This window comes from Dermacentor silvarum, chromosome 3 (assembly GCF_013339745.2).
Source record: "Dermacentor silvarum isolate Dsil-2018 chromosome 3, BIME_Dsil_1.4, whole genome shotgun sequence".
NCBI classification, from domain to species: domain Eukaryota; kingdom Metazoa; phylum Arthropoda; class Arachnida; order Ixodida; family Ixodidae; genus Dermacentor; species Dermacentor silvarum.
Window position 1 is genome coordinate 8793242 of NC_051156.1, and position 25675 is coordinate 8818916.

The 25675-nt window shown below is 48.4% G+C and overlaps 2 protein-coding genes across 3 annotated transcripts in view; one reads left to right on the top strand and one right to left on the bottom strand.

Moving 5' to 3' along the window:
- LOC119445311 (unconventional myosin-XVIIIa-like) overlaps nt 1-25675 on the top strand; it is a 231901-nt gene that overhangs the window by 28778 nt on the left and 177448 nt on the right. For both annotated transcript variants that reach the window (XM_037709624.2, XM_049663204.1), the window contains exons 2-4: nt 20043-21077; nt 21819-22019; nt 25061-25237. In XM_037709624.2, the coding sequence (XP_037565552.1) occupies nt 20109-21077; nt 21819-22019; nt 25061-25237 (1347 nt within the window). In that variant the 5' untranslated portion in view covers nt 20043-20108. The remainder of the gene's footprint in view (nt 1-20042; nt 21078-21818; nt 22020-25060; nt 25238-25675) is intronic.
- LOC119445312 (tigger transposable element-derived protein 6) lies at nt 11852-13160 on the bottom strand. Its single transcript, XM_037709625.2, has one exon. It carries the CDS (start codon nt 12578-12580, stop codon nt 11852-11854), a length of 729 nt encoding a protein of 242 aa, XP_037565553.1. The 5' UTR covers nt 12581-13160.

The following is a 25675-nucleotide window of genomic DNA, read 5'->3' on the forward strand; positions in this document are numbered from 1 at the left end:
TCCACTTGGATACGTGATGTCAATACGTGCGGAACCCAACTAAGCGGAACTAAGTACGGGTGTATATACGGGCTTGTCACCCGTTCGCCGTCGGCGCGAAGTCGATCGACGGCGTATACAAGCCGGTTGCTCGTTCCGTACTCAAGCGAACACAGTGAAAGAGTCAGAGTCGGGAGTAAACAGAAAAAAAAAAGATATTTATCTACGGACAACGATACACAAATTAATAAAATAAATTTAAAAATGACACAAAAGACTAACACACCTGTACTTAATATAGCTCAATGATGACGACCAAGAAATATAACGAGCTATTAACAGTGAATATACACATGAAATAAGGCGCTTATCAAATATACAAGAATACACTTAACAGTGGTTCACTAAAAGAAAGTTCAAAAGAAAACAAAGTTCAAAAGAAAACCAACGATGTCATCCGCGTGGCCGGGCAGCAGCAGCAGCTAGGTCCATAAACCGCGAAGTCGGCGCGCAGAGCTTTCCCGAAGAATGCCGGCGAGCCGATCTTGTTGAGGTGGATGCGATTGCGATTGCTGCATGGGCTGGGTTTCCCGGGAGTCTAGATCTGACGTCTTCTCTCAAGCAGGTTGAGACAACTTGAGGTCAACTACCGGGAGTTTGTTGCAGACGTTGGTTTGTCGTCTCGCAACTAGTTACTCGGAGTTCCGACGTGGCTAGGCGGCCCAGGCGAAACTGGACGGCACTAGCCCCTCGACTGCTTCTGTGCCGATTACAGGCCCAGCTTCTAGACTGATTAGCAGAGCCTAAAACCGGCGTTTAAATAGCCGCTCCTTTCCCTAGTTCCTTAGGTCGGGGAACGGCAGGTATGGGTTCACCTAATTATCTCATGACTCCTCCCAAAAGTCTTGGCCGCGCCCTTTTAATCAGGGGCGAGGGAACAGATGATCCCCCCCCCCCCCCCCTGCTGTCAGAGGTCGCGCCCCCACACTGCACCACACAGACACACACGCACACACTTGGGTCCGTTGACAAGCACAGAAGCAACAGCGGCTGCCGGCCATACGGCGTCAGCGTGTCGCTGTCTCGAAACGATGCCGCACCGTGAGACCATGACGGTTTTGGCGCCCGTTAATCGGCGTGTCGATGACTCGAAACTATGCCACTCCGTGACATATATATATATATATATATATATGACCGTGTACAAACAAGTCTGGAGCCTCTCCCATTGAGGCCTTGATCAAAGTCCGGCTGTTGGTTTTGGTCACACAGTATATACTGTTCATTACGACCAGCGCGTAACGGGAAACGCACAAGAAGACGAGGACAACCGCTGACTGCAACTGTGGTTATGGAAAGATAACCGACGTCGAGGAATGTGGGTTACCGAATATTCGAATCTTTCGAAGAACGAACCGAATAGTGCGCTATTCGATTCGGTCTTCGAATCGGATAGTGACTATTTATAAATGAGAATGTTTTTCGAATACTTCTAGAATACTTCAGAAGCTCGACTGCGCCCAAATAAACATAAAGTTGGAGTTATCACCCCCGCGGGCATAGTATCGACATAAAAGACGAGAACTTGGGTAGTGGAGCGGGCTGCTTTACTTGGGTGGCCATACTTTATAGGCTGTACAGCGATCATTCTCTCTGCAAGAGCAAGCTTGTGCATGCGAAGAAACTTCTTGTTTGCTTCTAATGCTCGATTTGTGCTTTTCATAAACAACGCTTCATAACCTACTATGTAATGACAGAAACTTGCTAACTTTGTTAACACTGGGATGTGAACTATATTAATTGTGACAGCCGCCGTTCATTATTCGAAAACTTTTCCAAAAGTATTCGACGTTCTATTCGATTCGCTTCTTGCACTATTCGATTTGCATTCGATTCGGTCTAAAAGCTCTATTCGCACACCCATAGGAATGTATAGTTACAGCGCCTGTCCTCGCCATGTGCTTTCTTTGTCTCCGTTATGCGCTGGTCGTGGTGATGCAGAACGGCCAAAGCCACACCCCACTATTATACGTTGGTCATTTCGTGCGCAGAAAATGTTCGGTCACGAAAGTGTCGGACCCCTAGAGATCGTGTCGAATCGGCCTAACTCTCAAAACTGGTCAAGTGGCATTCGAAATTGTAACATTGGAAAGATAGGGGAAGCTGTAAAGGACGCGACATCATGACATCAGCTGTAAGAAAACTTGGTTTTGGAAAGTATGAGATGTATGCAGTGAAAAATAAGCGGGGCAATTTGGTCAGCAATTTTGATTATATGGCAAGGGCAGTAGAGTAATTGTGCACTAAATTTCGCAGTACCCAGGACAGCCAGGTAACCGCAATTCGACGTACCTATAGTGGTGTAGAGGGAACAGAGTCTAACTAGAGAAAGAAAGTAGCAGTAGGTGAAGGAACAGTCCATGTGATAAAAGGTGGCAGGGGTATTGTATGCAGGAAGCTTGTGATCTTGTATGCACAATGCGAACTGTACGAGTGACTTGGAAGAATGCCTTCGTAACATAACTTACAGAAAAGGAGACGTTAGAAAGTGAACTATGCGGTCTTATTCACTTGCTTCTGGTATCCTACAAGATGTTCGCTAAGGTGATCGCAAATCCAATTAGGGCACCAAACAATTGACTTTAATAAACCCAGGTAACAGCCTGGCTTTAGAAAGAGGTATTCAACAACGCATCACATCTGTGTCATCTGCCAGGTAAATGAGAAACGTGCGGAGTATAACCAGCCTCTCGGTATGCCTCTCATATAGATAACGAGACAGAGTTGATTCAGTGTGCATGCTATAGCAGTCAGAGGCATTTTGCATAATCAAGGAGCAAAGGAAGCATATCTGAGGTAATATCTACAAAGATTGTCCGGCTATACCGTAAGCCTTCACAAGAAAATCGGGCAATTATTAAGCCAGGCTGTCGGGAATCAAGCAGACAATTGTGCAGTGCTATTTAGTGCATGCTTGAAACAAATATTGAAGCTGTTAAACTGGGTAAGATTGCGCGAGGATCTATGGAGGCACTATCTCAGCACTCTGCATTTTATATTTCTCGGTTGTATGCGGAAGGCTGCGAAGTCACGATAGAGCTTTCGCTGTAAATGCACTTACAGCGGTGTGCTGCGGGGCCTCCTTCTGAACAGACACCACATGTCACGCGTTTGTTTGCGAATAAAGTTTAATTTCACTTGAAAACGGAACCTTTCCAGGTGTCGGAGCATCCGTCGCTGCAGGCAAATTCGACGCTGACACGCTGGCCTTTTCAACACTCAATGTGTGCACTGCACCGAACTAAGCTCTGCGTCGCTCGGCTGCCGAGCCGTTAGAGCGATGGAATGGAACCCGCTGGGTCGCGACGCTCCGGCGGCGGTGATTAAAAGCGCTCGCTGCAAAGAGCAACGGTCTATACGCTCATTATTTTCAATTGCTCGTTTTCTCTTTTTGTTCATCGGTGGCCCTTGCCGCCGCGGCCGGTTTTCGTCCCTCGCCCTCCCGCTGTTCCGTACACAGCGCGCCGCGGGGAATTCCAGGAAGTGAATGCCGCTGGTAATTCGCTCTTGCGGGATGTCTCTCGGACGCGATGTTTCGTTTGTTGCGCTCCTCTTCGTTCCCAATGCCCGTTCCGAGTGCGGGACAGAATAAAGTGCTGTCTCGAGGTGACGCCAAGAAGGACGGGGCCGTGTTGCAGGAAGCGGCGGCGCGTGCTTTTATGTAACTCGGCGTGCGTTGTGTATATAAAGCCACCCGCAGAACAACCACGTTTGTGCCCGCTATGCACGCCTTGTACGGGGGGCGTCGTCGTCTTATCGATGGCTGCGATCGCTTTACGACGTGTTCGCGCCGTCGCGGATGCGTTGCGGCCGCGTCGTTTAAAATTTATGTCCGCAGATCGGGCCCCCCGATTGCAAGCCGGCAGTGTAAATAATACTCGCAGCGGGTGTGCGTGCGGGCCGCTTCTATCTTAATCGTCTCAAAGAGCTCGGCTTCGATAAATCTTCGCGAGCTTCTGCTACCGGCCGCATCGCGTCGCTGCGGTTCCATTAGGAGCGCTTTGCGGCTGCCTGCTGCTGGCCTACCTTTTCCCTTCCAATGCATGTCTTTCTCATGCACCCAAGGGTCAGTGCGTTATTTATTTATTTATTTATTTATTTATTTATTTATTTATTTATTTATTTATTTATTTATTTATTTATTTATTTATTTATTTATTTATTTATTTATTTATTAAGGCGTTAACATTCTTAGGGTACTTCATGCACTTTCCGGGAGCGAAGTATCCATCTAGCTATCTATGTGTTTGTATCTAACCATTCATAAGAAGGGAGACGTTAAAGAATTGAAGAATTATAGACCCATTAGCTTGCTTTCAGTATTGTATAAAATATTCACCAAGATAATTTCGAATAGAATCAAGGCAACACTTCAGCCAACCAAGAGAACAGGCTGGCTTCAGGAAGGGGAAATGAAAAAAAACAAAAAAAAAAAAACATTTGATTCAGTAGAGATACCAGCAGTCATAGAGGCATTGCGTAATCAAGGAGTACAGAAGGAATACGTAAACATCTTGGCAGATATCTAGAAGGATTGCACAGCTACCTTGGTTCTCCACAAGAAAAGTAGAAAGTTACTTATCAAGAAAGTGTTCAGGCAAGGAGACACAATCTCTCCAATGCTATTCACTGCATGCTTAGAATGAGTATTCAAGCTCTTAGACTGGGATAGCTTAGGGGTGAGGATCAACGGCGAATACCTCAGCAACCATCGGTTTGCAGATGACATTGTCCTATGCAGCAACAATGGGTTACGAATTACAGCAAATAATTGAGGACCTTAACCGAGAAAGTGTAAGATTAATGTACAGAAGACAAAGATAATGTTCAATAGCCTGGCAAGGGAACAAGAATTCAGGATCGCCAGTCAGCTTCTAGAGTCTGTAAAGGAGTACGTTTATCTGTGTCAATTACTCACAGGGGACCCTGATCATTCAGGTGGGGCACGGTTCAGAAGAAGGGCTCGTGTACTTATACCCACGTCTGTTCAGAATTGATCCGAGACTTCCCGGTGCGCGCATGTCTGTATAGTTCACGCCTTGCATTTCGACGTTAAACCCCACGAATTAAGGAAAATTCCGCAGTTGATTAGGCATAATTAAAACTGTTGCGCAAAGCGACCAAGGCACAAGACTTCAAGGGAGCGTTCCCTATAGGGAGCGTAATAGGGAGTACAACTTTTAAAATTGGTTCAATAATAGCAGAAATAGAAATATTTCAGTGCCGCGAACCCGTTATTTCTAGAGGCGAGCGCCACTCCAACATAACGCTCTCTTCACTTGCCCTCTCCGCAAGCGAAATTCCTTGCTTGCGTACTGCCATATCGGAGCTGGAGGATCGCTTAACGCATACGTCACGGGCTTATTCTTTTTTTTTTTCTTCTTCTTTTCTTGCTTATTTGCTGCACGGCGCACTTCCGGCGACTGTTGCGTTTGTCTTGTTTCGCGCAGCGCACGATTTTGCGCACTGTGCACTTGAACACCTGACTAGCTGTCTAAGTCAATGCTACACGAACACTGAGGCAGACACAGTCGCATCGCAGAGCATGATTCCGCGCTGGAACGCGGTAGAAAATGACATAGTTTCGTTCTCTTCGCGCGCAACTATACATGACATGGGAACAAGCAGACGAAACTGAAGTACATACATCTCTCTTGCCGCAGTGCGACTTAAGTAAAACAAAAAGACGCAGACATTCGGTTTGTGTGTTTGATTATTTCTCTAAACTTTAATTCGTATATTGAATCAACAGATTACACAAATAACAGATGTTGCGTTGAATAATTCTCGAAGTCACGTGTCACTACGAGCTACGTCGCAGCACAGACACATGTATACGTACAAGCGCAGTGGCGCGATTGACGTCGACTCTACGCCTGGGATCGCGGCGCCCGCGAGAAGCGCGGCGTTTGGTTTGAAATTTCAGCTCTTTCCGCGGCGCGTATACATAGCGGTGTAATACTTAGCAGACACGATCGTTAGCGCGCATGCGCTTGTCGGCCTAATATGGCCAGACCTGGTGAGGAGTCCTTTAAGCGAGAAAACGAGTACCGTGTTTTGTTTTCTCGCTTAAGTCCTGTCCCTTCGTAGCTTTGCGCAACAGTTTTCATTGCCAATGAATTACTTTCATTACAGAAATAAAGTTACGACAGCACACGGAGCTCTGCGTGACTAAGTCGGCTATGACGCTGTGCACAAGGTTTGCCAGTGTAAAACCAAGGTTTAACAACCATGGTATAAGTCAAACGAAGAAAAGGAAAGTTGGGTAATTACCGCTGACAGCGCTCTCTATGGCTGTATCCCCTCACACCTGAACGGCGGTCAGAAGTGTAATGAGCGTGGGGAGAGAACAAGGGACAGGAGGTACTGCATACCACATAAAGGACAATGCGATAAAAACAAATAAATAAATGGATAGCTCTCGGTTTACGCTATTGATATCCGTGCACATGTTAACCCCAGAGTGTAGAATGCGTGAGTGCATCAGACGTCGATAAATTTTGCGTTGAAATATATCCGTCACCCTCCCCTGCAATGTGTATACTAAATATGGCCGCCGTTTGGCCGCAAGAGCTTCCAAGTTCGTTTGCGTGTTACATTTTGTTGTAGTTATTTTTTTAACGCGCCGCAATATTGCACCGTATACGCCGGGCTCTGGCAGTTTGCCCGCATTTGCAAGAGGAGCGGCGCTATTTCTGCACTTGAACCCCAAGTGGTGCGGTTGTGTGATGAGTTATACAGTATATACACTATATACGTATACATATACGACGTGAGTATATTTTGGCATCTCGGGTGTGCTGGCACGTGAATCACAACGCGTCTCTTTCTGGCCGCTAAGTACAGTCGTGGCTTGCACCCTGTGTGCGTGTATGCAACGATTTGTTTACCTATGTAGGCTTCGTCACTCGAGCGCCTATACAGCGCGCGTTTCGGGGCCCCGTTGAAACCGCTCGTTCCATCTTTCGAGGGGGCTTGCGCGCGCCTGAATCACCCAGCCACTGCGCGTGGCCGCGTATGTATATAGAGTCCGCTAGATGAACGGGTTGCGCGCTACAGAGAGGGTGCGTGTTACCGGCACGGAATGAAGGGGGCACGAATAAACGCAGACGCCACAAACGCTTGTGTACAGCGCTTGTGGTGTCTGCATCTTCTCTGTGTCGTGGTTATTAATTAATAAATAATCTATTTATTTTAGATGCGAAGCAGCTTATGGCGGGGCTTTGTCCGTCCCTCCCGCGACGTCCCACACCCCTACAGCACATGCGCGTCCCCTACCCCTCTCTCCCTCCTCTCCTACGCTCCCTCCCTTTCTCTCCTCTAGGAATCCGGAGTGGCGCGCTCGACAGGTGGTGCGACAGCTGCATACTCCGCTGGGGTCGCCACGGTAGTTCCGCGGTATGAAAATGACGGAGCGCGCGCGCCTCATTCTCTCTCCTGTGCAGCGCCGCGATGAGCGCTCGGGCCGCTGCCGCGAAACCATCTCCCGCTCAAGCTAACCATCTCCCCGCTGCTTCGCATCCACACATGGTTCCCTTTAGCGGGAGATGAAGTAACTTTTTTATTCACTTTTTTCTCCCGACTAAACCGTGCCGCTGTGAGGGACCGGGTTAAGAAACACTTCGGCGAATAAGTGGCAGCACAAGTGAGCTCTGGTTTTTAACGCGATAGTGTTAAGGGCCCCGTGTCGCAGAAAATCCGGCGTCGGTGTCGGCATTGGCGCCTGCGGCCGAAAAAATCATCCCCAACCACACAGGCCCTTCAAATATATTTAGGTATGCCACACCATTCTATCAATGTTGCTCATACCTTGTCTTGCATTCTTGGCAAAGTTATTCCTCGGAATTTTGAGAATGACAATCCACAAACAAATGTCACGAAACAAAACACCCACTGCGCATGCCTTTTAGGTTAAATCTTCTCAGACTGAAATAATAAGAGTACGAAAGAAAAACGGAGACCTGAAAGTTATGTTTGGCGCGGCTGTGCAATATCTCCGGCATCGCCCCACGCAAGAGGCCGCGTTTCTACCAGAAAGCTCGCCTTCGTGCATAGCGTTCGCCGCCAGACTGATGAAGTCATCTTGTTCCGACTTTTCACTAACACTTTATTGTGCCCGGCAATCTTAAAACATTTCGATTCTTCCTTCACTGGCAAGTACCAATACTGTGGGGAGATGGCTGACACCTAGCACATGGTTTGGGCTTCCCCCCAACTCTAACCCAACCCGAGAGGAGTGGGAGGCGGCCCTGCGTGGTTGCTCAGACCTTAAGGCCCAAAAGGCCTTGGTTCGGAGGGCTAAGCTGGCGGCTGGGGTCCCGGAATAGGGATTCCACCCATTGCGAAGCCCCCTAAGGGCTCCACCTCTAATGTTTGTTTTTAATAAAGGCTTTCAAGCAAGCAAGCAAGCCAGTGCTTCCCGGTATCCATTACGGTTGCTTAAGCTGCAGTTGTCGGGAAGCGTGAGAAGCAGTCAGGGATCTTTGAATTCTATTGCGTCCCACTCTTAAAAGCGAAGCTTAAGCGTCCTCCCAATTTCTTGTGTTGACATAGTCGCTCTTACTTATTTATCGATTTATTGTTTACCGCATTATACATTACGTAAAAACGTTTCCTTAATTTGTCGTAGCCTATTCTCTCCACGTTTCCCCTTCCCCCCTCCCCCCATGCACCAATACTGCCGCCCGCCGTTCAGGTGTTAGCAGATGTATAGCTATACTGTTACAGTGCGATCACCAGTAAATTCGTTATTTCTTTAGCTTATCTTATTTAAACGGACACTAAAGGAAGTCTGGCTAGATTGTGAGATAAGGGTTCTGTAATACCGAATTTGTCATCCGTAGCAAGCACAGAGATTTTGTGTGTGAGAAAATTACGAAAATGAAAAATCAGAGTTCCGCCACCTATTTTGGACTCTGGCGTAATTCTCACTTATAATGTCAGCACCTCACAGAGAGCGTCGGAGAGGGAGGTCACGTGGTTATTGCGTCAACTCGTCCTTTTTCGCTGCGCGTGGTTCAAATTGAGGATCAACAAACGGGATCTTGCGTGGCAATTTTCTACGCAACAAAGCCGTATACTGGCACGCAGAAGTCGATCGTGGAGTTCTATATAGGAATAGTCTACCGATCGGACTCGGCCTATTGTGTTTCACTAGGGTCCCTTTAAATGTAAACAAGCAAGGGCTACCACGACTTGACCTGGTATAACGTGACTCAAGAAAAGTCCACCAAACGGATATAGCTCGTCACTCGGCATTTCATGTGGAGTGCGGTTTCAGCGTGCATCCGCGTATAGCGGCATGCAATTGTTTTGTCCTGCGGTTATCTACACACGCGCTGCAGTTGCACGACATCTCTCCCACCTGTCGTCCGCTGAGAGTCTGACCTAACTCGCAAGCCGCGTGACCTTTGTTGAATGACAGCTCTAGCTGTTTATGCCAATGCCTTCCTTTGTTTCTCCTGTGCGTGATAATTATAAAAGGGGTATTGTTTTTTTAAGTTGAATACTCGAAACCTTTCTGGCAGTTATTATTCCTTTTTTCGCTACCATTGATTCTAACCTATAACAATGTATCTTTGTTAGGAGGAGGGTAAAACATCCTTTTCGGCGTGCATACGTCGCGGCCTCTCCACTGCTCTTTTACGGCCGCAAGTGACCACACTTTATTGCGACTCGAGGTCGAGAGACGGACTCTTGAAGCTGACGAAGAGGAGACGAATACCTTTATACAGTATGTACAGATATAGCAGGTTATAGCTGGTAATAGCAGTAAGAGCGTACCAGACCGACGGGGCGGCTGGTGGCGATTCTCAGTTCACAAAGGGCCGGTTCTTGTGCGTGCCGCTTTTAAAATGACGCCGCTATGGCCGCCGCGGTAGCCCATTGGGTATACGGCGTTGCGCTGCTGAGGTCGAGGGTTCGATGGCGGACGCGGCATTGCGTTGGTGGGGAAATGCAAGAACGTTCGAGTTCCGTGCATTCGGCGCGCGTTGAAGAACCCCGACAGGTGAAAATTAGCCCGGGGCCGCCCACTACGGCGTGCCTCGTAATCAGATGGTGGTTTTGGCACGCAAGGCACCAGAATATATTTTCGCGGCCGCTACGACTGTGGTAGGCGGTATTCATCTCCACTCGTATTGTGATGTATATTGTAGACGCGTATATTGCACCGTGCAGACAAGGTGCAAAGGAAATAGGCGCCGAAAATATGCATAAATACGTTGCGAGAGATTGACGCTTTCGACTGAAGCACTTGTGGTACCTTTTTTACTGTGATCGAGTTGTTCGTGTGCTGAGTTGCAAAGCGCTTGCGGAAAGTTCGAAGTCGCTGCGTAACATGCAGACGGAAGAGTTGGCCTTGTCCACCCAGAAAGCTTTGGATCACCTTATGCAAATCGTATGCGGCCAGCCGCCGCGGTGGGCTGCAGTGCTTTTTGGTTTTCTACTGCTGAGCACGGTGTCACTGTTTCGATTCTCATTAGGGGTTAAAACTAAACTGCTAACATGTCGAGCTTTCGGTGCATATTGAAGAAACCGCATAAGTAAAAAAAAAATAATAATAATAAATCGGATCGCTCCTTGAGGCGTCTTTTCATAGCCCCTAACTGCAAATTTAACAAAAAAAGAAATAAAAAGGAAGTAAAAAAAAATAAAAAAATTCGCCGCCATCCCGCCCCGCGAACGGGAATGTCCAGCGAAGCTGTATCAAACACCACACATGTTCGACCATTGTATTCACGCTGTTTTTCTGGTGCCTTTAATTTCCGTGGTCTACGCATGGCAGTCTTAGAATGAACTGAATGAGTTGCTAGACGGGTCTACCTTTTATATATGAAAGCGTGGTGACGCGTCTCTAAGTGCGTATATATGTATATGCCTGATTGCAAAAAAATATATTATGTTTGCCTTCAATTCTTAACCCGACCTTTTGTGTTTACACCACGAAATTTTCCGACCAACGAGAGTATATATATATAAAAAAAAATAAACAGCGCCCTTCTCTCGTCGAAAAAATAGGGCTAAGCGAAGCTCGTGGCAAAACGACTTTGTAGCACGCGTTCCGCTTCGTTTGCGCTAAACTCAGGGGCGGCGGCTCTTCGCTGACGTTTCGCCTGGTCTTCGGAAGCACTCACGCTAGAATCGGACGACGAGCTTCGCTTACCCCCATTTTCTCGACAGAATAATGGCTGGTGATTTTGTCTCTTCGGGGCCTACGTGTGACAAGGGTATAGTTCAAGGGCGCGTTACAGGTCCCCGAGCTCGGACCCTTTCTGCACTATCACGAAGATCGCCCACTTTTTCGCGTGACACCACCACCACCGCCGCCGAAACTTGAGCCATAAAGCTTCGCTCAAAAATTATGCACATCCCACGTATTGTGGGAATCGAAGTTATGCGAACCATTTCGCAGACAGCTGGCTATATGGCGTCAACCCTTCGCTGGCGCGCCTCGACCAGCTCCTTGACCCTCTCCCGAGCAGGCGTCGTTCATTGTGAACCTCGGACATGCTGAGGGTGAGAAAGAGCGTGGGCTTGCCTCTAGCTGCACGATCATTGCGAACACGTTCCTCTTCCTTTGTTTAATACCATATACAGTGAAATCTCGATACAACGAATTTGAAGGGACCGCGGAAAATAGTTCGTTATTTTGAAATATCGTTATAGTGAAAACATCGAAAATTGGCATTAAAAATCGTAAATGCAACAAAAGGAGTCGCCTACCTTTGCTGTGTACACATCCGCAAACGCTTGATTCTATGACGAGCGTGAAAAGAAACAAAACGCGAAGTATTCCGGAATGAGCGCACGTTTATTTGAAAAAGTCGGTGATCTTGGCCTGGCGGGTGCCGCTCAACTGCCACAGGACGAACGCTTCGAAGTTGTCCACATTCTTATGCTCTGCTTCGGTGGCATTGCTGCACCTGCCAAGGTAAGTGCGCATCTTTCGCACGCATTCCATGATGTCGGCGTTGGAAAGCGATTCTTCTGGTTGGCTAACGGGCGCGGTCTCAGCGTCGTCTTCGCCATTGGCGTCCACGTCGCTGTTATCACCATGAACAGCACTGATGATGTCATCGGTCGTCAGTTCGGCTGACGTGCATGCTTCGTCGTCGCACTGCACATAGTCCTCGAACGTCACCGAGGCATCCATCGCGTGTCTTTCCACGACTTCTTGCCACATGCCACTCGCGTCGCTTTCTTCGCTGCCTTGTTCAGATTCAGATACCAAGCCTGCCTTCCTCCAGCAGTTCTGGATGGTGGTTGATGTAACGCTCCACCAGGCCCCGGTAACCATTTCTGTGGCCTGTAGCACATTGATGGAGGTAGGCAGCTTCATCCCAAGATTTATCAGCAATCGCTGAACGAGGCATGTCCGGTAATGGGCCTTGACGCTTTTTATGATGCCTTGGTCCAGTGGCTGGAGCAAGGAAGTACAGTTCGGAGGCAAGAATTCTAGCTGTACATTTGTCAGCCTAACATTAGCAAGATGCGCCGAGCAGTTGTCGGCGATAATCAGGATTTTCCTACCTGCGCTCATCGACCACCTTCAGTAGCCACTCAGAGAACAACTCTCGTGTCATCCATGCGCGTGAATTAGCCCGATAATCGCACGGCAATGAAACAACGTTCCTCATGCAGCGAGGCTTCTTGTATTTGCCGATCCCCAAGGGTTTCAGCTTCTTGGTGCCTGTGGCATTGTAGCATAACAATACCGAAATCCGGACTTTGGACTGCTTGCCGCCTTTGCAGCTGTTCCCTTTAAAATGCATGGTTTTATCAGGAAGCATTTGATAGAAGAACGCCGTTTCGTCCGCATTGAATATATCATCTTCGGAGTATGAAGCGACGATTTCGCGGAACTTTTCGTCCCTCCATGCAGCAGCGCTTGCTGCGTCTGCCGCCTTCTCTTCACCAGACACCACTTGCCAGGTGATTCCACTCCTTTCACGGAAACGATGAAGCCACCCCGCGCTTGCCTCGAAGCCTGTGATGTCCAAAGCATCAGCGAATTGCCGGGCTTTTTCCTGCAGCATGGTTCCCGACACCGGCACATTTTGGGAACGTGCGTCCTTGAACCAAGTCAGTACTGCAGCATCCACGTCTTGGAAGTTCCCAAGTCGGAGCCGTTTTCTTGACAGTGCGAGTTGGGACCCTCGGTGCAGCTCGAGGATCTTTTGTCGGTCCTACAGGATGGTTGCAACAGTTGATGTTGCAACCCCCATCTCGTTCGCAATGTGGACTTGTTTTTTACCGGCGTCCACTTGAGAAAAAATATCCACTTTTTCTTTCAAAGAAAACTGCCTTCGTTTCTTTTTCGCGCTGCTTCCGGAGCTCATCGCGAACGCAGAAAGGAATCACTCTAACCTTTAAAACGAGAAAGCCCTACGACAATCGTGCGACGTTGCCGGTCGACGGAACAAAGGCGGCGAGGTTAGGCTCAACCTGGCTCAACGAGCATGCAAAAACAACATGAAAAACAAGGTACTCGCGATGGCGATAGGGCTAGCCAGGCTAGCGCGCGTTTAGCATAGGGCAACGCATGGAGAAATGAGCAGGAGCTCTGATGATGATGATAGTGCCACATATGGCGCTGGGCATTTACACCGCCGCACGTAATTTTTACGCTAGAAATTCGTTATTTTGAGGTGCTCTTAAGGTACCAGGGTGATCAAATTTGATACGTTATTCTGAAACATTCGTTATTCTGAAATTCGTAGTAGTGAAATATTTTTACATTGAACCAATGGGCATTTGGAAGGGGATTTTCGAAATATTCGTTACGCCATCCTCGAGCTGCTCAAGTGAACCCCTGAGGAAAGCAAAGTCCGATTTGACGCACGTTTTGCCGAAGCTGCGGCCCTCTAAGCGCTTCTTTGTTATTGCGTCGAGAGCCGAGGTCGTCGATCCGAGTCGCTGGAATGACGCTGCCACACCGTAGTTCGGTGCTGCGTCGTCGTACTCGGACTCCATGTGCAGAACGAACAAGCAGGCCTGGATGTTCGATTAAACGGCTTGCTAAATACGAGAAAGGCCGTGAAAGTCCGGCGCGAGCATCGGGAGCAACGAGAAGGCAGCGCGTTGCTGTCCGGCGATCGGAAATCAACGCTCGTGGGAAACTTTCTTTTCAATCGCTGTTCGTGCGGAGGCAACCACCACCTGGTGTGTTCCGCAGCCGAGAGGCCCGAATTTTCACCTGGCTGGAGCGCAGGTAGTACGCGAGAATCACAGGCGGGAGTCGATGACGAAGCTCAAATGACGACGACGCACCGCCAGCACCGTGGCGTAGGAGGCTAGACAGACTCACTCACTCACTCACTCACTCACTCACTCACTCAAAGCGCTTTAAGTTCGCAAAGTATGCGTCGCATTGAAAAAATCAGGAAAACTGCACATGTGCTCCGGTGCGCAGACCGGGCACAACTATACTGTACTGCGCATGGCGCGATCGAAGCTTGGACCTAGCTTGGAGGTGGGGGCGTCGCAGCTGATCGTAACGTTGATCGTAGCCGCATTCTTTCGCTGTGGTAGCCGAGTCGAGCCGGTTTCTCAGTAGGTTCTGGTACAATGGCGCGTCTGCGGCATGTCGACACTCGGCCTTGTGGAAAAGGAATCTGCGCCCCCGCGCAGCCCTTCGTTTCGCGCACGAGGAGTGTCGGAACGCGACGACGCCTGTCTGGTGCCATCGATGGGCCTCTGTCATATCGCCCGCTGTTTTCTAGCCCCCTTTGTTCCTGGCCGTCGGCGCTCTTCGCTGACGCGTGCAAGTGCGCACAGGCGGGTTTGCGTCAGCGCGGTACCGCGGGTCGGGGGCATCGGACGTCGAGACAGTGCGGGGAATGTTGATTGGCTTAGCGTAGGCTATTCTACGGCGAAGGTTGCCTTGTTTGTTTCTCATTCTGTTGCGCTGCGAAGGGCACATGCGTATGCGCACGATGGTTCTGAGAAAAAAAAATAATAAAGACGATTTCCATTTGGCGTGTTGTCCCCTCGCACAGTGCAGGTATTGTTTCAGATAGCACGATTAACAGTGAGTCTTATTATCATTTCCCCTCTCGGTGCACCGGCTTGTGTGACCAGCTTCTCAGACGAAGCTGGTCGCTTTTTTGCTATGTGGCATGGACTTTCGTACTTGCATTTGCGGCGCAAATTCAGATCGCGACAATCACACGAATGCTCTGACTATATCGTTCTTGGTGTTTTAGCACTTTGTTTATTTATCAGATGGAAAAATCCGCGCACACATTCGAGTGAGATCTTTATCGCGCGCATTTGAGTCGCCTAGAAAAAGTCCGGTGTATGCTTTCAAAATTAAACTATCGGGTTTGGAGTCCGCTAAAGCAGCACAGTTGTTTGTGAGGCACGCCGCGGTGGGGTGCTCTGCATTAATATCGGCCACGTGGGGTTCTTTAACGTGCATCCGAAGAGCGGCACACAAACGTTTCTGCACTCCGCCTCAGTCGGAATGCGGCGGTCGGGAAACGAACCCACGACCTCGAACTTAGCAGCGTAACGACACAGCCAATGAGCCATCTTGGCGCGTTTTATAGGGTACGTATGCTTGCGTGTGGGTGTGTGTGTGTGTTGACACGCTGTGGCTCGTTTTGGCTCGTACAACCCCAGAAATTATTATAAGACCCGCCGTAGAGGGGTACTCAGGATTAATTTTGACCACCTGGGCTTCTTTAACGTGCACCCAATGCACAGCACACGGGCGTTTTTCGCGTTCCGCCCCTCCCCCTTATATAAATGCGGCCGCCCTGAGGTCGCGGCATGAAATCCCAGCCGCGCTAGAGGGGACTTGCTAAGCCATAAAAAGATGAAAAACGAAATTCGGGCGGCGACACCGCACTGAAGTTGTCGCACCGGGTACCCGTGGCGTCATTGATTTTGTCGGCTTCTGCTCCAGCCTATCGACAAAGTTGGACTGCATTGTATTCTGAAGAAGCCGAAGACAGAACTTGACAGCTGCCGAGAATATTTACTACGCCACAATGGCCGAAAACGAAAAAAATAGGGAGTACTTCGAGATCCGTGGTTCCTTGACTGCCGTACCGGCGCTGACTGGAACTATGATCTTCGTTTGATATTTTAATAATCGCGCTATTGCTTTGGAAAGAGCGAAAATGTAGTTTTAAAAAAGTAACTGATCAGACGGAAGTTATACTTGATGTTTCTCAGTGTGCACTTCACCCTTTCTCTACCGGTGACGGGTAAAGTCGTCATGAGGCTGCGTTTCTGGAAATATCTGGAAAATCTTGCACGCTTTTCTTTAGTTCTTGTGGTACGGAAAGGGTTAACCTCTCAAGGTATTTTGTGATTCAGAATGCTGAAAGAGTTCGCCGCTGTTGATGGGTGTACAGACGGTTCGGTGCACAGATGCAACGGCTCTGAACGTACGGCGATTACACAGCGCGCTGCGGTGAGTGAAGACTGACGGCTTCAATTTTCCAGGTGAAACAAACAAGCGTGGACGGGTTTTCAAAACAGCTAGCGATAGCCGGAACGGAGCGAAAGCAGAGCTCCAGTCAGCTTAACGCCAGTGTATAAAACTCGGTGCCGAGGAGAGGTGTCTGAACTCACTTCGCGCCCATGGCTGTAGTAGCAGGCGATCGCCGGATGTTTTGTCTCGCTTCAGCCCTCTGCGCAGCTCCAGAGTGTAAGTTGGCCCAACGTCGGCGTCACCCAAGGAAACGCGTTTCCATTTTTCTCTGAATCAACTCGTTCGCCCACAAAGCGTATAACGCGCCGAAAGGGGACGAACTACATGCAGGGGTATTCGAATGGCGAAATCGGATACGAATTTTCGAGAAAAGCGACCTTCGGATAGCGCATCGAATAGTTTATCGTTTCTAAACGAAGTCAAGTATGAAGTGGGCGCGGAGCCTGTTTCATGAAAAAAATAAAAATAAAAAAAATCTGCCTTATTTACATTGCCTGATACGATCATGTAATGTCGTCCGCGAGTGGAAGTTCGGTCACCTGAAGGTCTTGTAAATAACAATCAGCTGCTTTGTGTTGTACCAGATACATCACGGTATCACCAGATACATCACCAGACTATCACGGTGCACCAATATGTGGTGTACCGTGATACTCACATTAACGGAACAAGGGGACAGTACGTGAACAGATGCACGCTAAGTGTTGGGTTCGTTGAATGAGATAAGTGTGATGATACAGCACCAGACATTGTCTTTAAAGGCACGTAAGCCTGGTGAGTGAGACTGGCCAAGTAATAAACTGCCTTGCCTCATTTTGAACTTGTAACACAGCGTAATACGGAAAGGGACAATGTGCCGAAAAAACGACAACACGGCGATGTCTTTCAGCGCTGTGTACGTTCAAAATGAATCCTAGCCAAAAGGCCTACCTCGCCGTATTGATTTGCCTAAATAGATACAATAAATTCGTGTATCGGCTGCGTAAAAGCCGGGCACACTCAGCGAACGAGCAGATGTTTTCTGTCACGTGCGTATCGCGCAGAAATTGTGCTCTGCGCAACAATTGTGGCTCTCCCGCAGCTGAGTCATTCGGAACACTCCTTACTTGCATCGATGTTTCTCTCGCAGACTCAAATAAGTGTTGTCATCCCTTATAACGGGTGTTTTTAGACTATACAGAATTTTCAAAAATCGCCTGTGGGTGGTAACGGTCATCATAAATGCTTCAGCTCGTTTACTCGAAAAGGCGGACATTACTCGCACGAGAAATTGAAATGCATACAATCGACTAATTGTAAAACTAGTTCATAAATTAACTATTTAAATAATTGCTTTACGTATTGGAACTTACGAATGGCAGCCGATGAGTTCGCACGGCTTTACACTTTGGCCTAACTTTCGGGATGCCACCACTTTTGATATATTCATTCCCTAAACGCCAATTTCGTCGTAATTTGCTCACTGACAACATTTATAATTGCTGTACTATTCCCAAAGTGGGCGACGAAATGTATGGGCGTTCCAGTTACTTTTGTGCTTCAATGCATAAGACTGTGGTTTGATAAAGTGGAGCAATAGTGTGTTTTTACTGCAAGTTGCACGGCGCATATCTCGAACCCAGTGCGATCCCTAAAATATGTTCCAAGTGGATATACCTTGCAAGTTCACCGGCTAATATTCGCTAATTGCAAATGAGCCGCAAAGTAATAATAATGCATTCTTGGTTATTCGTTGACTAATCATTTCGATTTCTTGTGCGAGTAATGTCCGCCGCTTCGAGTAGTCCAGCTGAAGGACTACATATACGCTATGTGCCACAGGCGATATTAAAAAAAAAAAAGAAAAAAAAATCTGTTAGGTTTAAAGAAAACGAAAAAAAAAAAAAAAAAAAAGACACGATGCGGGGCGTATCGCGCCCCGTATCGTGTCTTCGTGTTATCACCGGTATCACTCCAGCTGCCCCGTGCTTCTCAGACATCTACAGTGAGATATCTTTTCTCGACCCTTGTACCTCTGCACGGCGGTGTTCCAGTGATCGCATGCTGGGCGTGATTTCGCGGCTTATTATCATCCGTCGACTCTTTCGCTTCGCGAATCTTCGCAAAGTCAAGCAGCGCTATGCTCCAGGCACATACAGCCTGGAAGGCGTATCCATCGTACACCCTCTGGTAATTGATGAATGTAGAATGGGTGCTTCCGCTCTGTAAAAAAGTCATGAAATGAAGGATGGGCCAAGTATTTTACCTCATTTGTAAAATATTTCAGAGGAAGAAAATACTAAGTATCTGTCTTCCCGCACTTTAAGCTTCGATCCACAGTCCACGCTATTATGTAGTGCATGTGCACACTATGCTGAAGCGCTCTGTTAAATTCTACGGACGCTGTCAATTTGTGGTGCGACGCCTTCGGTCCATACACGTGCCATACACGAAAATAGGATGAACGCGGAACGTCATGAACTTTGTTCTTTTACAGCGAAGCTGTCTATGGTTAGGGTTCTATGCATTTTTCGTGCCCGTCAACAGATCTGCGTGTGCAAGAACTCAGCTCCTGAATTTGATGCAAAATCGCTTCATTCTGTGCAAAAGCGTATACGTCTCATACTTGGATATGCATTTTCAGTAGGTTATTTATCAATAGCCACCACTTTCAAAATCAGTATGTTCTCAGGTAGATAATAAGGGTTTTTCAAAGATTTCCCGCATTGCGACTCGCGTCGGCCATGTTTACGCTCGCACCTGTTTACGCTCTTTGTCGACGTTCCAGGAGCTTGGGTGCCTAGTTTCCTTGCGCTGACCTGGCGTGGCGGTCCCGTCACGCGTGCCTAGTTTATTCCGGCTCCTCGAAGTGGCGGCAGTCTTCCACGCGAATGTATGTCGCCGATCAAAATAAAAGTGTGCGTGCGTGTCTTCGGAATGGCCGCTGTCGCCGCTCAAGAGAAATAAAATTTGCTCATACCTTTGATCTAAATTCTGAGTCGCCTCTATGTCTTGTGCTAAACTGCTTCGCTCGTAATCCACCTTCACCGCAGTAGAATGGCGCGTGATTGTTTTTGTTGGCCGTAGCGAGTGTTTATCAAGAAAATCATAGAATGTTACTACACAGCACCCAAGTGTTGTGTAGCGCTTGCGTTTCGGTGCAGCAAACTCCTGTGACTGAGTAGCTCGTACTGCATTAGCATTTAATTATTTTGATGCATGCCTGAGTGAATTGAAATCTTTTTGAAATACACTTTGAGCTAATTTGAAAGATTTATTTAACTAAATAACATGTATTTCACGGTTATGCGTTGTTTAGACACTGTATTGCCTGAAACCAGTGTGTCACAGTTGCGAAACCTGACGCGCTGGGACTAAGGGTATAAAACTGAAATTTTAAGTCGAACAGCAAAAGTTGCTCAAATAATGCCGCCATTTTGAATGAAGACACACGCGTGGCGGCTCGGTGCACCCGAGATTTGCGTCTCGTCGTAACAAGAACCGTGCACTCGATTTGCTTTTTGATGTTTGTAGCCTTGGCCATATAAGCTTACGAAATGTTTTCTGTGCGCCCTTTCAGGTAGCCAAGGGAGCCCTCGCCTAACGTAAACACGGGGGCAACGGGGTGCCCCGCCGAGGAGCAGCCATGTTTCCCTGGAAGAAGGCCAAGGACAAGGAGGACAAGTCCAAGCGGCGGGGAGGCGGCGGCGACGACAAGAAGTCTTCGGGAAAGCTGTCCGGCAGCGAGGTCCGCCGGCGGAACCTGGTCATCTCCGGGCCGATCCCGGCGCCGGGCAGCGGGCTCGTGTCGCCGCTCGCCGAAGAGGAGGACTTCTCCGACCACAGCGGCAGCGGGGGCACCCTGCCCCACGACTCCTCCTCCTCGCCCGTGCAGCAGGACGGCGGCGGCCACCACAAGAGGCCCCCGCCGGTACCGCCCAAGAAGCCGGCGGTGGCCCGGACCCTGAGCGTGCCCAAGTCTAAGCCCCCGGACAGGCCCGCGCCGCGGTCGACCAGTTTGACGGCTCAGCCTCTGGTGGACGCCTTCAAGACGGCGGTGCGTAACGGGCACCCGCCGGCAGAGGTCGAGTACGGCGAACTTCAGCACCGCTTCGCGGCCATCCGGAGGGCCTCGTCGTCGGGTCCCGGACAGGCGGTGCGCAGCTGGCCCCTGCCCCCGATCCGCACGGCGGCCCGGTGCCCGCAGCCGCGCGTGCTGAGCGTGGCGCGGCAGCCGTCGGGCGACTTCGGCTTCTCGCTGCGCCGCTCGGCCCTCTCCGACGGCCTGGCCGCGGGCGAGGAGCGCCGGCGCACCTTGATGTTCGCCGAGCCGAGCACGCTGCCCGGCGGCGGCAGCAGCAGCGTGACGGGCCTGCTGCCGGGCGACCGGCTGCTCGAGGTGAACGGCGTCAGCGTGGACGACCGGTCGCGCGAGGAGGTCATCGAGATGGTGCGCTCCTCCGGCGACCGCGTGCTGCTCAAGGTCCAGCCGCTGCCCGAGCTGTGCGAGATCGTGGCCCGCGTGGCCGGGGTGCAGGGGGCCGCCCTCGGAGGCGGAGGGGGCAGCAACCGGACCCTGTCCCGCACGGGCAGCCGCCGACACAAGGCACTCGGGGTGGGTGTTCGCTTCCTCTGCCGCTGCTAAACACACCGTCCCATGCAGCAGCACCGAGAGTGGGAGAGCGCATGTTCACAATGACGGTCGCAAAATCCTCTTTTCATATGCCCCAAAATTTGAGGACCTTAGATGCGAAAGCCAAATTTTTATTTGCTTCAAATTTCAACCGCGTCTGACACAGCTGCACTCTGTCCTACAATCCTGCACATATTGAAATTCCCACAGTCGGAAGACTAGTCACTTACGTTGTCCTTCACCAGTTGAATATTTTTGTTTCTCCCATACCTCTCCTACGTTAAAACAAATTCAAGGCAGTTAAATTTACTCAGTGTTGTCTTTGTGTGCACAGCGTTGTTGTCATTTTGCAAAAGCTCTACAGGAGGCTCGAACAACTTAGGTCCCAGCAACAACCAAGCAGAGCTTGGTTTCTTTTGTACACTGGGCCACTTGCGTCCCCTAATCTAAAACTTATGCTTCTTCTCATTCGCATCTGCAGTGTCATTCATATGGTATAATTACTACTTCTCCAAGGAGAAACTGAAACGCACACGCACGTGTGAGAGAAAGGCGATCCCACATGTACCATGGGAACAGTGAAGTAAAGCCAGGAGAATGATGAAAAACGGACTTGTAGTCTCACTTATTTCATTCCAGTCATAAGGCGTCGCTCGATTTGTGCACAGGTTTCTGATGAATTGTATGCCAGTTGTGTGAATGTAGTCATTGATACTACTTCAGGCCAAGACAGACGAGGAGATAGCAGCGGAACGGCTCTGGATGAAGTCTGAGAAGGTGTGGGTCCTGTTCAAGGGTGGCTACACGGGTGCATCCTTGGTGACTGGCACTTCACCCTCGACGACTGAAGAGGAAGGAAAGTTGCGGGTCCGCCTGGACGCCACGGGCGAAGTGGTCCTGGTGGACGAGGATGATGTTGAGAAGGTATCGTGTTCTACTTTCGAATTATTTTTATCAAACTTGCTAATGATCACCCACGAGTTTGATAATGTCTAGTGTGATATAGAAGTTTCATTAAATTTTGCCACTAAAAACACATATCTGACTTTTGCGTTATTTAATTTTTTATTTTTGAAATTAACTTTCTTTACCAAGAGAGGCACTGCGATAGGCTGCTAGGCAAGCGTTCCGACGTCGTGGACGTGTGTGTGGGCATTGGCCGGTGCATACGGGCTTGCATGCCGGTCGATGATGAACACTGAAAATGTTTTACATACGTGAATTCAGTTATTTTATTAATTTCATATTTTTTCTTTTGAGAGGTGGTTGGAATGACATGGATTTGTGCACAGTCTTGGCTGCAGTGCAGAAACTCCTCGCGTGGCGTGTGCTGTAGTGGAAAGACAATTTCTGTCTTCCTCTGTGGTAGGCTCGTGGTAGTGCCTGATGATGCGGGAAAGCCAACTACGAGCCATTTCGCACTGAGGGGCTTTCATGCATCTGGGGTGGATACGATTTTGGTTCGAAGTGTGCATTTGTTTTGCTGTGTATTTCATTGCAGCTATGCAAATTTCAAGCGTGTTATATATATGGTGCAGCGTATTTTCTGATCTATAAGTCGCTTCTTTGTCTAAGTCGCACCAAACCCCCTCAAAACATCAGTTTTCCCTAAAAATATAAGTATATAAGTCGCACCGGTGTATAAGACGCACCTGTTCATTTGGTGAGCGATTAAAAAAAATATAGTGACATTTCACTTTGTCAGCACAGGTTACGCACAAGCGTATGAGTGCCATTCCTATATAATTGCGATAGCAATGACGCGGACACTCCAGGCGTATTTCTGCCGTCGTGGTGGCCGCGATGTTCCATATAAAGTCCAATGGTGATAACATCGTCCCCGCGAGCCGTATGCTGCATGTGCGAGTGAAAGTGTGCGACAGTGAGCCGAATCGCGCAGAAGGGAGGAAAGCGGGAAGGCGGCGCAGGAGGGAGGGGGGGGGGGTTGACTTGTACTCTGATAGCAACTGCGTAGTTTGCGCAGCGGCGCGTGCCCTATCTTGAAAGCGATCTGTAGATGCAGCGACTTCGAGGTCGGTCGACTCGCGGTCGGCCTGCCGCCTCTTGCGTTGCTGCTCCGTCCTTGTCGCACGGCGCTCGATCACAAGAAGAACCCGGTACCTACATAGCGTGCACACAACCCATAGCAGCTGCTAGAGGAGGTCAACCCAGAGCACTTAGTGTGGCCATAGCATCCAATCCGATTTTGACAGTAGTTTTTTTTCGAAAAAAAATTTATATAAGTCGCACCGTTCTATAAGACGCAGCAACGAAAAATTCAGAAAAAGAATGCGACTTATACACCGGAAAATATGGTAATTGGATTTTTTATATAATTGGGATTGCCTTTACTTTGTTTTACTTTACCATTGATCTTTGATGAAAAAAAAGCTGTGGTTCTTCAAGAGGGTTTTATGGTAGAGTTGTGCAAATATCAAATAAAAGTCGAGTTTGAATCGAATCAAGAAAAAAAAAGAATATCGAATATCATAAAAATTTATCACAAAATCTAATTCTTCTCATTTTTGCGCAAGAAAACACTGTGCTGCACATGCTCGGGAGTCTACTAGCATAGCATAAATCTCGACTTTTTTTTCATCAATAGAATGTGTGTTGCATAGAATCAGGTGCTTTTTCATCTCTCAAGCCGAAGAAGTAATGAAGTTTTCTATGAGATTTCCAGTTTAATTGTGGTTCTGTGTCTTCTGGTGAACAAGAATTAAACCAGTGAACTAGGTGCATACACTGACTTTCTTATTTACACATACCGTCAAGGTTCTCGCCAAGCGCATGCGTAAGCACTAGTTGACACCGTGCAACCACACTTTTTTTCTACATGCCATTGACATATGCTATCGAAATGAGATTTATATGTATGCGCACTCCTTTTCAATCACGGTGAGTGACGGTACTCTAATACAAAGGTTGTTGTGCTTCCTGATCTGAACAGCTTCAAACATCTCCCTCCTGGTTTGCATTTTTCCCCGGCCTAGAATCGTTACCGAGCTAAACAGAGGAACACAACCACATCTGCTGCAATGATGGGCTAAATGACCATGCTCACCTGTGCCTACTTGGTTTTTGTGTTTCCTCAGCCTCTGGCTGATACACTGCCCGGTGTGACCAATATATACCTTTCCACACTTCACCAGTATCTTGTATATCACTTGCGAGGCACACTTAACAAACTTGTTTCTGTGATTATTCGAGCACCCAAAGGTACTTTTCTTATCCGCCGAAATGCGCGCACAAAAAGGATAACTTTGACGGCGCCAAAAATACAATGTTCACGCCTTGCCGCTCATCCACTTTTTTTTCAACAATGCGACACTTTATGCAAGTACCTGCACCTTTTCGTTGCATTCCTGCTCCTTCTCTTTTTTTTGATTGGTCCATGCCTTAGCTATACTATGTGTACCAGTGAGGTATGGAGAAGAACTATTCAGGATCACTGAAGGAAGTTTTTGGTGGCACCATTAACAGTGGTAGCTGTTCCACCTTGCCCTTTGCAGTGGCCTTTATTTATGACTTGTTGTTAAGACTTGTGCATAAGATTACTCTGTTGCTGTGGCAATTTTATGTGCAGCTTGAAACCAAGCACGGAAACATAGTCTGCTGCTAATGGTGGCACTGATGTTCTGCTTTGGTGTCTCTGTAATTATTTCTCTAAGCTGGCTTTAAACAGATGTTATAGTTAGTATACACCTCAAGTTTATTCTGGTTAAGCCACGTTTTTACAAGGTGGACGCTTGCATTTGCTTCTGTTAAAAGTTGCATCGGGTCACATAAGCTTGGAGCTGTTTAGGATCACAGTTACTATGGTAACACTTGCAGATATCTGAATGTAGTACGGAGGTTTCAGAATGTGGCTTGTCTTGTGGCACAGCCTGGATAGATGTATGGATACATTGAGAGTACAACACACTCATAGCATTTGATGCTTGTCATTCTTTGTCGTGATGCAGGCGAATCCTCCCGAGCTGGACTTTGTGGAGGACCTTGGCCAGCTGCGGCAGCTCAACGAGGCCGGCATGGTGCACGTCCTGCGGGAGCGCTTTGCCTCGGGACTCGTGCACACCTACGCAGGCTCGGGTCTGCTCCTCTTCAACGCACAGCGGCCACTGGCCATCTACTCTGACAAGGTGGGTGTACATACATGAACAGACGGTGTGTTTGTGACAAGATATTGCATGCTTGTAAATAATATAACGGCAAAAAAAATTAGGAACCAGTCCCTTTTTTCTTTAAACCACAAAGCCCAAGCACCATTCCACATCAAGGAAAGTTAGAATTTATTCACGTTTATTTCGCATCATGGAGATTACATTCATGAGAGAAAAATGAAATGCCATTTGAGTAAGAAATTAATTTAGTGTGCTAATTAATTAGTCATTGGTTTGCCAAACTATCTACAATCAACAACTTGCTTCCGCTTACCAATAACATGACTCTGGGTTCTGCATTGAGTTTCCTGCACTTTAATCAGAATTTTGTGGTTCAAAGTCTGCGTAGCAAAAATTACACATTGGGCTTCGTGGGGCCCAATGAAGCCCAATGTTACCATGAAGCCCAGCATATTA